Here is a 14,733-nt window from a genome sequence, read left to right on the forward strand (position 1 = left end):
TAGTGCAAAAAATGCTTGCTTCTCACATGTCTACAAACACATAGATGCTTATGTTGTTCTTTGATAAGCTGTTTATATGAAGAAGTACTTGTTTAATTTATCTCCGTCCACTGTTGGTAGAACTGCTCCTTGATTTCCAGTACCATGGAATTGCTTTGCATTTAAATTCAAAAAGGAGAGCTTTATTTCTGCTATAAAAGCTGAAACTTCTTAATCTTTAATTTCTAAGCAAGCAGCATACAAGTTGTTTGCTCAGATGCATTGAATGTGAATGAAAATTGATATATCCCTATGTCTTGTTTTTCACACCCTCCTTTCTCCCACCCCTTATTCTTTTCCACTAAGTACTTTTATATCTGGTAGCTTTTTTAGTGCAGTGTGTATTGTGAATCTGTCTTGTCTGCTCAGAGTACTCATGCCATGAGGACTGTGTTGGCTGTTTTTGCACTTTCTGCATTGTCTAACCATAAGTGCATTCACACATTTTGAAGAATGACCTGGCATATTTTTTTCATAACAATTGGACTTTAAATAGCCGGGGAAGGAATGTGTAGGGCAAAACTCATGTGTTGTTGGAGACTGAATTCTAGGCTGCCTTGCAAAAATTTTAAATACATGCTCTTAGGACATAAACCGTGTTTAGCTCTGACTAAGCCAGAGATGTATTTATGAGCATTGGAGTAGGTTTTGTAGTTTGTGAGCTACCTTAGTTGGGATGGTGATGTGTGGTGTCCTGGAAAGTATATTTATTATGGGGCTTAGCTGGTTATTTGCCTGGATCTTTTACCACAGGAGAGCTGGGTTTAAGTTCTGCCTAAGTGTGTAGTTCGGGAATTGACTTGAAGAAAGTTCATGTAAATATATGGATGTCACCTTCATCAGGCTTGTGCTTACTTTTCTGAGTCTTGCCAATAAATGGCAGTACCTTGAGCTGTTAGGTCAGAAAAGCTCATTTGTGGTGAATTACAGAGGGAGTGGAATTGAGGCGCTAGATTCTAGCTTCTGCTTAAGTTATTGCAGGTGCTCTGGTGAGACCACGTGATCCAGTGTGGCAAGACTAGCTCTGGTATTGCCAGTGTAATGGGAAAAGACTCTGACACTGCAATAAGGATATCAGCATGTGCTGATGTGGCTTCTGTGCTGCAAGCCAGTAGCACCATTCTGTAGCTGGAGTCCATGTGCCTCCCTTCTCTGAAAGAGAATCAGAGAAACAGTTTACAAGCAAAATGCTTTTCTGGTAAGTGGCTATGAAATGATCTCTTCCAGAGCTGGTGTGGAGCGTTCTTAGTGCAGGGAGGCCATTGAGAGCCCTGGGTAGTTGCCTTGGCTGCTCTCTTTATGACTTTGGCTAAATAATATGCACTTCTGTATCTCAGAAGTGAATGTAGGTGCATGCCCATATTGCTACATAGATTAGATAAATTCACAGTGGTATTTGAAGCAAATACTCTAGCTTGGGCTGGTATTTTAGTGATTTTTCTCCCACTGGGGGAGCAGTGAACAGTCTTAGATTGTAAAGATGGGACTAGAAATTGAGGTCATGGTATAATATGTGAGACTTTTTTTTTACCTTGTTTACTTTTTGCCAGGCTAAGTATTTCATAGAAAAAGTAAGTTTTTTGTGCAGTTTGTGAAATAAATAATAGAGAGATCCTGTTAAAAATGCATTGGCTGGCTTCCTTATTTTAATATTAATAAGGCAGGTTGCTACAATAAAATTAGCTCTGCATGGTGTTTGTCACTGTACTGCCAAAGCAATCGAGTCTAATACATTCCTTCCTGAAATGAATCCCCAGGAGAGCAGTATTTGTGCTGTTCTGAAATCTCTAACCAGCGAAGTTGGAGTTCAGCTGTAAATTATGGAAAATACAGATTTTAATCTGGGAATCCCAAGTCTGTCTTTGGCCTTGTGGCTTTCTGGCTGCTTATGTGAAATGTTTTAATGCTGTTTACACACGGGTTTTTTCTGCTGTAGTGAATGATATCCAATTGCTTGGCTCATCATGTTTATGGACAACTTGGTAATCATATCTGTATGGTTTCATAGTCCAGAAATCTCTCCTGGTGGGGGCAAGACAATCTGAACCATGAAGGTCCTTAGCTAGGACTGCAGAGCCCTAGGACACAGTGCCTTTTGATTTAGGGGCAAGGGGCTGAAGGCATCTGAGGAAAAAGAGTGACACTGCAGTTGGCACAAAGGAGATACTGTCTTTTTTTTTTTTAAGATGAAACTGTGCCTTTAAAAAGAAAAGCCATTTACCAACCCTGCACCCCTGTGATTTATAGCATACATTTATCTGAGCCACAGAGCAAAGGAAAAAAACCTGTAATCTTGATACGTTTTGTTGTGTGACTAGAACAGCATTTTTGTGCTTATAAATAATATGAACACTCACTGTATTAGAGGCCCAGTCAACTGAGGTGATATTTAGGTTAAAACAAGCATTAGGAGGTTATTTGATCACAGTTATAGATATACTTCTGCTGAAATCTGCAGTTAAGGCAAGATTAAACTCTCTTCATTTTACAGTTTGCATTTTTAGTTTAGGATCCAAATTGGAAGTAGATTCAAGCTTAGCCTGCCAGCTGAATCTTTGTAAGATTTTTATTGAATATGGAAGACTGTGAAGCAGGGAAGCACATATGTTTAAATACCATCAAGGTCTATGGGTCCAAATATCTGCTTAAGTGTTTTCTTGAAAACAGTCGTGTTTCAAGTAGGTTTTTTAAATTTCCACTTTAAAGAAATGACTTGAGAATCCAGCAACTGGGAGACACTTTCTTAGCAGGTGAACGCTCGTTCCGAGTAACCAGGTCTTCACATTTCTGTTATTTCTTCTACTTATGATATGCTGTAGTAAAAATGTCAGAATTACATGTTGTGTTTATTGTATGTACTTTCGATAGACTGGATGAAGTTGACGGCTCAGCCTTACTGTAAGTGGTATTACTGGCATCAGCAGTAAAACAACCCATGTCTTCCTCCCTCTTTAATTTGCAGGAGTCTTAGCTGAAAATGGAGAGAGAGACCTGTTTGTAAATGTGAATGACCTCTTTGTGCAAGAGGCTGGAATGGTATTCAGCAAGTGGAATTCCCTCCATGTTCCTTGGGAAAGAGATAGGACAGAAATGTCTTGCTTTATGCCAGGCAAAATTTCATCCAGAAGGTGAAGATGGTGGTTCGTTCTTTTTCTTTTTTTCCTGCAACAGAAGGAAAGTGGGACAGGATGAACGAAATAAAACTCTTAGCTTCTCCCTTCTTTCCAAATTACTCTAGAGAAAGGCAAAACAGGGCAAGACAGGTGGTACAACTGTAGCTGGGAGTGCCTGTGTGGACGCCTGGCTGATGTCGGCTGGATGATTGTTTCTTTTGCTCTATCCTGCAAGAAGGGAAATGCTGGATGGAGGAAAAAAAAAAATCTGGGTAAGCAGAGGCCCACAGTTTTGTCCCTGTATAAGACATTGATATATGAAATGGGGTCACTGAATACAGTCTACAGTGCTTTCGGGAAGACACTGGAGGAGCTAAGTCTGGTTTTTATGTTCTTTGACTTATTAGAGTGTAGTGAAAATGTGATATTTTTTTTTCTTTTCTACCCCCATCTGGGTAAAGAACATGCTTGCTGTCTCAGGAACACTGTGTATTCCTGGGTATGGAAAATGAAAGACAGGAGAGGAGACAGCTCACCACATCATAGCAGAGAAGCTGATATTTATTCCAGACCTCAGTACTTGTTTAGGCTGTTCTCAGTCCTGTATTCTAAAAGATTACAGTTTCTCTCTAGTGCTGGAACTTACTTCCTTTTTTGGGGATTTTTTTTTCCTCTTTGGCCTCTCTGCCGTGTATGTTCTTCACTACTGAATGATTTGAAAATTTTGAAGCTAACCTAAAGCATTTTGGTATTTTCTTCTGCTTTTAGTGTGAAGATGATCTGCCTAACAGCCAGAAAGGCACAACTAAAATAGCACCTGAATATGGGCTAGAAGACAGAGTAGACGTTCGATACCTTCAGTGGTTAAATGGAAGGCTGAGGTTCCAGTGGCGCAGTTTGCATGCTCAGCACCAGGAGCAGTGCAAACTTTTGCACAAGGTAAATGATTCTTCTAACTCACTGTGGCATTGTTTATTATTTAAAAGCCTTGTCAGCCAGTGCTAAATGTACAAATTATTCTCGCTTGCTAGTTCTGCATTTTCTGTAGGTAAGAGTGAATTACTCTAAATATAAATACCCCCACCCTTCCCCAGTGGGGCAAAACCATGAGAAAATGAAGTATGTACAGTGTTCATAAGGTCATTATTGTTGTAGAAAAGTCTTCCTTGCAGGTTGGTACATTAGTCACTTCTGTAACCATAGGCTGTCTCCATTTTTCTCAGAAAATGCCTGGTAGAAGCAAGACAGAGCATTCTGGTCCCACAGACGAGAAATGGTGATTCAGAACTATAAGTTCATTGGAAATGTGGACTCAAAATATTAAGCTTGGGTGTTGGAAGTAACAGAAGCAAAATAAAATGCAGTTTCCCTTTCTGAAGTACTAGGGAACATCTGAGCAGAACCCAAAATCTACCTGCTTTTAAATTGGGAATCAACAGTGGTCTCTACATTGCTAAGACTCCAGTGCTGTTCCCATTTATGAATAATGTTTATATGCCTGTCTGAAAATCACAGACATCTGGGAGCATCATGTCTGCTTAGGATGAAACAGCCTGCAGTCCCAAAATTGACAGTGATGGTGACTGCAGAGACAGATTTTAAAAGATGGTTCTAAAGATAGGCCTAAAAGGTATTCAGTAATGTTTTCCCCATGCCCCCTTTTTCCTTTCGTACCTCTTCAGGTAATGTATATGGAGCCACCTGGTATTGTACCCAGAACCTTCACAGAAAACCTTTTTGAGACTAAGAACAATTTTGAGAAATTTCTTCTCAAAGGTCATTTACCAGAAAGTTGTCAGAATCAGAACAAGAGGGTTTTGAATGAAGATGCCTTCTTGTTTTTAATCCTGTGTCTGGCAGAGCAATGCTGAAAACTGAGGTTACATTTTGTTCTTTACGTGAATTGATTGCTAGGGAAGATGTCTGATCGCCCTAGGGGAAAGATCAGGTGCTGTGTGTGCAGCATCTAAAATAACCTTTTGCTTCTCATTGCCCATTGCTAATCTGCTTTCCTGATCTGGGAATAAAGATAGCAATTCACTGGAAGTGTAGGTGCAGTCCTTGGCTTTTGAACTGAGATTGCAGACAGTGATGCTATTGGGCGAGGTGGCTTATTGATATAAAACTCAAATGATTGGCATCTTCTCCCCTTGATAAGCTACCTCTATTTAAGGTATGCTGATTTTTATAGTAGGTGAGGCAAATATCTCCATAACTCCTCATCAGTGCCCTGATTTATGTAGTACTTGGCAGTAACAAATCATTAGGCAGCTTCAGTACCTCAGCTTGCAGTTAATGAGACCAAGGAAGAATTAAGAGCAGGTCAAACCTGGGGCCTCAAGTACAGACAGATACTCTCAATGGTCCAGATCAGGCACTGAAATGATGAAGAGGTGTGCTGATTGGGCAACATGCTAAACTTGTTGACAGGGAGATGATGACCTCCTATAGGATTGAAGTTGGAAATAAACTTGGATTTTTTTTTTTCCCTGTCACTATCCAAGGAAAAATCTTTGCTAAAGTTAGGACTGTTACAGTCAGACAAATATAAAAGACAGGTTAGTTATGCTGCAGTTCCCTGGACCACGATTTCCAGAATCTGGAAGAATAAGCAGGAGGGAGAATGTTTCTGTGTTCATCCAGTTTCCCAAAGCTGCCATTACTGCCTTTTCCAGCAGTCATCACTGGCCTAAACTGAAAGCAATAAGCGGTGCTGGTGATGACTCTTAGGATCAGATTGTGCTCTGCAGTGTATGTAGAGGGCTGCCGTCATGGATGTGTACATAGGAGGATAGATTGGAGCCCACTTCCATATGTGATCACACACTGATATTATGCATGCTGGAATATGTATGTGCAACAGTGGGAGCTCCTTGCAGAGCTGTAATAAAGTGCAGTGCTCTGATTTATATTTTAGCCTGAATTAAAAGCCGGAAAATTGAAAGGTAAAAGTGACTTTGGAAGGGACTTCATTACCGGGCCACATTAATGTTAACATTTATGGTAACACAAAATATAACATACTTATACAATTTAACAGCTGCATAAACAATAACTGATGTTTCCTGACTCTTTATAGAGAAATTTTGGCTGTGCTACTGCATTAATTTGAAAACTTTTAAACTAGTCTGCTATGTGTTAGAAGACTGAGCTGACCCAATATGATCTCTGTATGAGCTGCTGCTTTTCTCATATAAACCACAAACAGTATGCAAAAGGCTAATAAGTGTTATGTTTTTTAATTATGCTGACAGATTTACAGAGGGCTTTCTTTACAAAATTATAATTATGGCTTTTATTCACTCTGTTTAATAACTTAACAGGTTATGTATCTCAACTGTGGAACAGTCTTATTTACTGCTGATTATGAGCTACAATTTTTGCCAAGTAGTGGCGACACTTCCACAGATTTCTTTGTGACTCACACAGGCTCTAAAATACCATATTCTCTATTTGGGGCCTTCTGAGAAAAACACATCACACTTGGAAAATATGTTCTTATTCAGGAGATGACTGCTTTGCCACTCTATTTTTTTACATATGAATATTGCTACTGGAAGTAAGAATTGTATATAGAGGATGCAGCAAGAGGTTACCAAGATAGTCGAGGACTAGCTAAGTTGGGCATGACCTCCAAGAAGAAGTTGAGGGAGTTGGGCTTGTTTACTCTGGTGGAGAGGAGGGAGAGGTCACTGAATAGCTGTCTTCAGATATTTGATGGTAGTTCAGTTACAGGGATGGTAGTTACAAAGATGGATCCATGGTCGTCTCAGCAGTACCAGAAGACAAAGGGGAAGGTGCCGCTGACTATAGCTTGGAACGTTCAGGCATATTAGAAAAAGCTTGTCTGGGATGATGGGCAGCATTGGAGCAGGCCACCAAAGGTGCTGAGTGGCCTCCATCCTTGGAGGTTTCCGAGACTCTCATATACAAAGCCACAAACTGGTATTGGCAATAGTCCTTGTGAGAGCAAGAGACAGGACTGGAGACCTCCAAAGGTCTTTTTCAGTTTCTATATTTTTGTGAAGAAATTCTTAATTGCTTGGGTGATCAGGGACATGTGCTTTCAGGTTAGAAATGGTGACTCATGTCTTAATGAAGTAGTACTGTACTGCCTGAAGAAAGGGTAAAGGAGCAGTAGGAGGGAAATACAAGGGGAAAACAGGCAAAAATAAATGGCTGTTCTTTCTCTAAACTACACAAATCATAACTGAAACTGATTGCTGGTTCCCCTATCCACTCTTTCCTGCCCGCAGCCACTTAAGGTTGGTGGTATGAAGTTTTGTAGTAACCAGTGTAGATTACCAAAGAGGGAAGCCTTCCTGGAGCTACAGCAGGTCTTGTTTGGAATTGCTTGTTAGGTGGTCTGACTGGCTGTTCCTCTCTGCTGGTTCTTCTGATGAGCTGCTTTTCAGTGACTTCAGCTCCCAGAAGGCACGTTGAAGCTTACAGAGACACACACACATGTCCTACTGTAGGAGGAAGACTTCCTTAGGGAGATCTTAACCTCTCGGTTGCTGAGGAATTTTGCAGCCTGAGGCTATGAGCTGTTGAATAACATTGTAATGGCTTCTCAACATGGACAGGTTGGCCTGCTTTGAAAGTATAATACAGTAATACCATTATAATTCCCTGGAAATTCTCAGTGAATCATATTTACCTGATAAACTTTCAAATATATGGAAGCATCAAGGATAAATTACTCTGTTAAGGCATGCCTCTTGGCTCCTTCTGTTTTGGTTCTTCCTCTTTCTGTGAAATGCCAGAGGAATACCTATCTGCCTGGTTTTTGATCTTTTGAATTCATAGGAGAGAGCAGCTGGTTTTAGTTAGGGTTTGAATTACCAGTTTGCCTTAAAAAAGGTGAATGAGAAGCCTTGCGTAGTTTCAGAAAAACAGGTAGGAACCTGTATAGTTTGGCATTGTTTTTTGTGTCCGTTAAATGCACTGTGCCACAAACAACACGTGAAAAGAAATAGCGGAACAAGTGAGTTTTTGCAAAACTGATGGATGTCTTGTGGTTATTTTCAGCTGTCCTCTGTCCACTAAAGACTAGGACAGAAATCACATCTGAAATAGGGGGAAGGTTAGATAGGGTTCAGAGGTGAATTTTGTTAAGCAGGTGAACATCTGATTGTGGACTATGGATATAAGTTAGTAGGAATAAAGTTCTGTTAAATGGAATTCTTGATGATAGAAGAAGAGTTTAACATAATTGGCAGTATCAGATCATGGTAAAATGACAATAACGGTTGTAATATGCTTGGAAACTGTAACAACTAGAGTGGTATTCTGTCAGTAAGAATGCAGAGCAGCACTGGGAAATACTTCCTATGAACGGAGTTGTTTCTTGTACCTCCTCTAAGATTAAGTACTATAAAATAAGATGTACTACAGTGGATTGGATTGGTTGTGTCTATATATATCTGATGTTGTAGTAAAAGAGTAAAGAAAGGGGACAAGGACAAAGTCAACATCTCTGAATAACAGAGGACAGAATGGTGCTGGGTGATTACCTCATTGTCAGTAATTAACGAGTGAGCTAAACTGCAGTTGAGAGATGTATCTGCATCTTGGTGTGTAGAATCTCTGCAAATTACTACATTGGTTAGTTATCTTTTTTGACTTGAGATATTTAGTTTGAAAATCTTTGTTTTTTTCCTGAAGTGACTTTGCCGTTAGATCTCAATAGCACATTCTTTAATGCAGTAGAAGATTTTCTTCTCGTGCAAGTGTGTGAACTATGAACAAGTCCCCTTTTCATCTTTTCTTAAGTAAATTAGACAAGCTGATCTCCCTCTGGGGTGTCTAAGCTTGAGGGCATTTAGGATTTGGTACTGGGAACTCTCCAGAAGTGGTGCTCGATGGGGTCTGTGCCTGTACTCTCATGCAAAGATTGGTGTAAGGTTAAATCAGATCTGCCTTCACCTCAGTCCATTCCACTGCCGTTCAGTAACAGCTACACGTGCCCTCTCCCACCTGCTTCTTTTTCCTTGGTACCGTTTCCCTTTTTAAGCCTTATTTCATCTTCAGTATGTTGTGGCTATCAGTTACAGATTGTAAAACTACAAATACTGGATTATTTCAGTTACAAATACTGGATTATTCCAGTGCCCATCTAGTCTGGTCCCAGGGGAACACCTTGTTCCTCTGTTGTTATTGCTTTAGGGTATTTATTTCGGGCTTTAGCCAGTGATGCTGATGCAACATACTTTCGAAGAGGGGCTGAAATTAATTCCTGGTGCTGGAGGCCCGAAGGTTTGGCCGTCAGAGTTACGTAAGAATGCAGCAGGCAGAGGAGTGGCAAGTAGAAAGGAAGAACATCGTGTGGGGAGGTGCTCTTTTATTTTTAAACTCACATAGCTCTGCACATGTGACAGATGGTTGTCACCAGAAGTGAGTTTTGGGAAAGGAACGCTAAAATATCCTGAAGTTTCAGGGAAGGGTTGATAATTACCCAGTGCCTGTCAACTTTAAAATAGTTGTCAATACCCAAGTGTATGATAAAGTTCATATTAGAATAAAGGAAGAAAAGCAGGAAACGTTCTCTGTATTCTGGCAGAAATATTAATGAAATATGAGCGATTGTCTGACAAATGTGCACTGCTATCTTGTTTGGCAGCTGCAGTTATTACAGTAACAAAGGGATCAGCTCTGAATAGGAGGAATTGCTTTTTATTGTTCCCTTGACTAACTTGGGAAGCTTCTTCGTCAAGTAATTGATGATACCATCACTAGCGCAGCTGGGACAAGGTCCCAATAAGCAAAAGCCAACAATATATAGCAGCAATAGAGGAACTTACTGTAACTAGGTAGCATTTTCTGCTTCAAAAGAAGGAAACCAAAAATTATTCTGAGGGTATCCTTTACCTCTGTTCGGACTTCTGCTGTCTGTGTAAATGGCTTCTCCTTTCATGTGTATGCACAAGAGCATGAGTAGTGTAAGCAAAAAGACTTTAAGACAGGATAAAAAGAGAAATCTTCCAGTTTTATTGTGGCGGCAGCAATAGCAATTTCTGCATGTGCTTTTGGTAACAATACCAGATGGACCATTTTGTGAGATGGTTGTGGTGCATGATCATCATTCCCTGCAGTTTGTTTTAGAAAGGTTTGTTGTATTGGTAGTAATAGTTATATTTGTACTTGTCCATTGGGAACGGGCTTGTAACCACTGGTCCACATCACCGTTCCAATCCATGCAGCTGTTAGATGGTAGCTAATGATGTTGTTAATGATCTGGTCCTTGTACTGACAAATATCTTTTAAATGAATCTATTCCAGATCCATTTATTCACTAGTGGCTCCCATATGGACCAGATCCTTGGACATTTTTCTGTCACAGAAACAGATCTCATTAGACAACCAGAAAACTACAAGCAGGTAATGCTTCTCCTGTAATCTTGGATGCTTAGTATGCTTTATACAAACATGTGTTCAGCAGAAGACTGCACTCCTTGTAACATGTTTTTAACTTGGTTTCCAACAGAAGTAAGAGCTTATATATTGAATTGTCAGTTTCCTCACTTAAAACTTGTATTCACTGAATGGTTTCTTCCAGTTTGATAGAACATAGACACAAAGGTATTAGGCTAAATTTTGTAAAAACTGGTAGACAGGGAGTGGGGAGAGACCTGACTGAAGAAAAGGCTTGTAGAATAAAATATTGCAGATCAGTTGGCTGCCTACTGTTGTATACTACCAGTAACCACCGATGGGCCACCCAGGCAGTGTCTGCCTGTGACCTTGCCTGAGCAGGTTGTCAGTGAGAACGTGGAGAGATCTGATTTATCTCTCCAGGAGAGCCAAAGCACACCTAATGCTAGCATCATTACTTCCAGAAATCATACAAGTTGACTACCTTTTTGGATGGTAGTAAGGGGCTTTATTTTGAGAAATATTTTAGAAGCAGGGAATGGTTGAGGACGGAAGGGACCTCTGGAGGTCAGCTGGTCCAACCCTCCTGCTCAAGCAGAGTCACCCAGAGCAGGCTGATGAAGACCATGTCCAGATTGCTTTTGAATATCTCCAAGGATGGAGACTCCACAGCTTCTCCGGGTGACCTGCTCCATGCTCAGTCATCTTCACAGTAAAAAAAGTGTTTCTTCATGTGTTCAGACAGAACCTCCTAGGACAACATCATTTTTCCTAGTGTACTGTTTTACCCTTAGGTATATATTTCTGCTGCTTTCAAATACTCAATTATCATAGATGTTTCGGGTTATTATTTTAAGTAGTACAATTCACTTGTTTTAATATCACATAATTTGTTTTACAAATCAGCTTGTAAAAGTTCATTCTATGTGAAACTGAAACAAGATCGAAATTTTAGGCTCAGCCCTAACAAAATCAATATTTGGCAAATTTCTGCAGTCTGTCCAAATCTGTTTACTCCAAGATGTTCTTTCTGCTGCTACCTCAAGATCAGAAGTGGGCATTGTAAATATCGTGCGCAAAGAAATTCAGAGAAATAGATTTAAAGATGGGAGATAGTCTTATGTTCAAACCCCTTAAAGTAAAGTGCACGTTAATCTTTCGTTACTGAGCGTTCCTTTGATGAACAGTTCACATCCAGCCTCTTGATAAGGTTCAGCTGTTTAGAACATTTTCCTGGAAAATTATTGCTTTTCGAGAGCAAATGGCTAAGTCAGCTTGAGATTTTTTTCATTTCTGCTTCACAGTCCCCCTCTTACAATTTGCTCAGCAGCTCAGAACGTGCACAGTCCTCTGAAGCCTGTATTTTATAGTCTTTCAGAGCTTAGCAAATGTCCGGAAAGGTCTGGTGGGCTGGTACTAGAAACTTCCAAGCTGAGTAGAAGGGCTTTGCAATTACGTTTTTCCAAAGCCTTACCCTGAATATGTCACTGATCTGTTGCAGTAAAGCATAATGATACTCTAAAAGCCTGTTTGGTTTTGACTGCGCTGTTAGTGAATCATTCCAGGGGTGGTCTGTCTTGCATGCTGTTCCCTTTCCTGGATGACTGCTTCAAGTGTGCTGTACAGTGGAGGCTGTGAGGGTAAAATGGAAAGAATCTTTTTACGTTTTAAATATTGTGGTTAGGTAAAGTGCTATAGCCAAGAAGGTTTAGTGGGCAGCTATGTTGCTTAGTTAAAATCGGTGGAGATTTCATTCCACCTTTCCCAGGCTTAAATAGCAGATAAATCATATGAAGAATATACCCCTTCAAAACAAGTGTGATCACTGAGAGGGACAGAGGCAGGGTGACAGAAGATGTTTTCTCACATAAAACTATGGGTGGCCACAGCCTCCATCTCCAGTTTCTGGTCTCTAGCAGGTGCAATCCCAAACAGGCTCCAGCTGCAGTGCATGTATGTTAGAAATTGTTTTCTTATGTCACTTACTGCTCGGACTGGTCCAAAATTGGGATTGTTTGTCAGCGTAATCAGCTGTGAAATTTTTAACCTCTTGAAGCTCTCAAACCTATTCAAGGGAAGGAGTTCCTCTAAGCTGCTGGCTTGTGTCTGATTCTAAAGTAAAAAATTAAAATTACAGGGAATTGTCACAACACTTCAGTATACATATTTTCGAGAGACTTAAAATTCTTATTGTCATCATTTGAGCAATCTTTGTAGTTTTTGTCTCCCTTTACCCTTATTTCCCAAAAGCAGCTTCCAGGAGTCATATACTCAGTATGTATGAAGAGCCCGGTATAACAAGGTGGTACAGACTTGAAAAGGCACGGCTGTTTCAAGTGTCAGTTTTCCAGATGGATATAATATTCAATATGCAAAGTGATGCTTCTTTGGAAAATAATAAAAAGCCTTTAATTTTCAAATATCTTTATAAGATTAAGTAAATTACGCATATTTGAGTAGCTTGGTTTTCAAATATTTGTGCAGATGGCAGTACTCTGCCAAATGTTTTTTCCAAAAACTGTGAAATAATTTTTTCTCTAAGTAATGTGACATTTCTTTTAGTTACCTCAAATAACGACCTGCTGCATGGATCAATGAAAAGAGCAAGCATGTCAATATGTCTTATTGTAATGCACCCCTGTTGGTGGATGGTGTTATGAATTTCTTCTCATGGTAGGCGTCCTTCAAAGGATAGAAATGCAAAGTGAATCAAAGTGTCAAAAATTAGCTATCACAGAAGGGTCATTGGGCTGGCTTTATTGAAGCCTAGAGTTCATTTTCATCAAAAATATCCTAAGAGATATGTTGCTTTGACCTGTAATAAAACAAGACACGTTTAGTCCGATGGGAAAAGTATGATATGAAACAGAGAGCTATGAAGTTAAACTTCAGTTTACGAAATGGAAAAGTCATGCTACTCCTTTTTTTATGGAAGTTGCACATTAACTTGTTTAAAATGTTCTTTCCTTGGATTTCTGACTATAAAACTATTTTAGTGTGCTTTTATGTAGACGGATTTTACTGGACATTATTATTCTTTTATCATCGTAAATGTCTTTCAGAGCTGGAAGTTTTCCAAGCGTAATAGTTTTAATTATGTGGGTTTTTTTCTAGTGAGACATGATCAAAATTCCAACTTTTCCTGCGGTTTGGCTTGGCTGTGGCTATATATGTGTGTGTGTGTGGCTGTGAGTCGCAAGTTGCCGCTGGGTTTAGTTCCTGTGCCGCCCAGAGGTGTCAGTGAAGGGGAGGTGATGTTATTTCAGCTAGTGTTCAGTTTCCAGTTGAAGTACATGTGCATGCTCGTGTTGGCTCTTGACCTCTGCATGCATGCCCTTTCTTTCCCATGATGCTGTCATGACTTTTTGAACACACTCTGGCTTGCAGAGTGTTGCATGAGAAATATGCTGGTGGTCATTTTCTCAGCAGAAGCGCCTCAGTCAGTGGTGATGGTTACGGAGCTTTTGCCTGCAAGGTCCTGCTAGAGCGTGCAAATTGGGGACAATTACAGCACGGCAGCGTGCACCAGCCTGTGCATTGCTCGGGAGCTTGGGTGTTCATTGTGTCTTTTCTTTAAAACCTCTTGCAAGTATCATCTAGGGTATACTAGAATATAGTCTAGCACATCTTGAATGTCTTGTGTTTTGGTATGTTTTCCAAGCTGTATCAATGCTTGTTTTTAAATGGTTCCCCAGTGTGACTGGGGGGCTGCTCTTATTTGCCAGCCTGAAATATCTCAGGGCGGAAATAGACTTCTGGTCTGTGGCACTGTGGCTAAAATAGTTCGGAATTGTATTGGGGAGAGCATGCAGAGGATGTAGCTGAGGGTAAGCAACATCTGACCCAAACTCGCCAGGGCAGTATCATCTATCTGTGAGGAGGCAGTCACATTCCTCTTGCGACTGTAAGGACAATGGTTGTGACGTGGGACCAATTGGTTAGTTTTTCATCATTGTGAACATAATATTATCTCATTCTTGTCTGTGAAGCCCATTTACCTTAATTCTGCATTGCAGTGTCACCAGTTCTCACAAGCTCAAAAACTGTATGTTGTACTTCAGAGTCATTAAATTAACTTTCTCATCAAATTGTTACCATATAGAGATCAATGAACTCTGAAGCAAAGCAGCCTAGTCCTTCAGTTTCTTCTGTCTCTTCTTATACTGCTTTATATGTGGAATCCCATCTTGCAGGTTTTGTGATTAGC

At 40.1% G+C, this 14,733-nt stretch overlaps 1 protein-coding gene across 3 annotated transcripts in view; it reads left to right on the forward strand.

Annotated features, from left to right (window-relative positions):
• Nucleotides 1–14,733, forward strand: part of TEDC1 (tubulin epsilon and delta complex 1) — a 77,807-nt gene that overhangs the window by 18,560 nt on the left and 44,514 nt on the right. For 2 of the 3 annotated variants that reach the window (XM_064454703.1, XM_064454704.1), the window contains exons 4-5: nucleotides 3,921–4,091; nucleotides 10,434–10,532. In XM_064454703.1, coding sequence (XP_064310773.1) covers nucleotides 3,921–4,091; nucleotides 10,434–10,532 — 270 coding nt within the window. The remainder of the gene's footprint in view (nucleotides 1–3,920; nucleotides 4,092–10,433; nucleotides 10,533–14,733) is intronic. The other variant, XM_064454705.1, reaches the window with a different exon arrangement.

Source organism: Phalacrocorax carbo, chromosome 6 (assembly GCF_963921805.1).
Source record: "Phalacrocorax carbo chromosome 6, bPhaCar2.1, whole genome shotgun sequence".
NCBI lineage: Eukaryota > Metazoa > Chordata > Aves > Suliformes > Phalacrocoracidae > Phalacrocorax > Phalacrocorax carbo.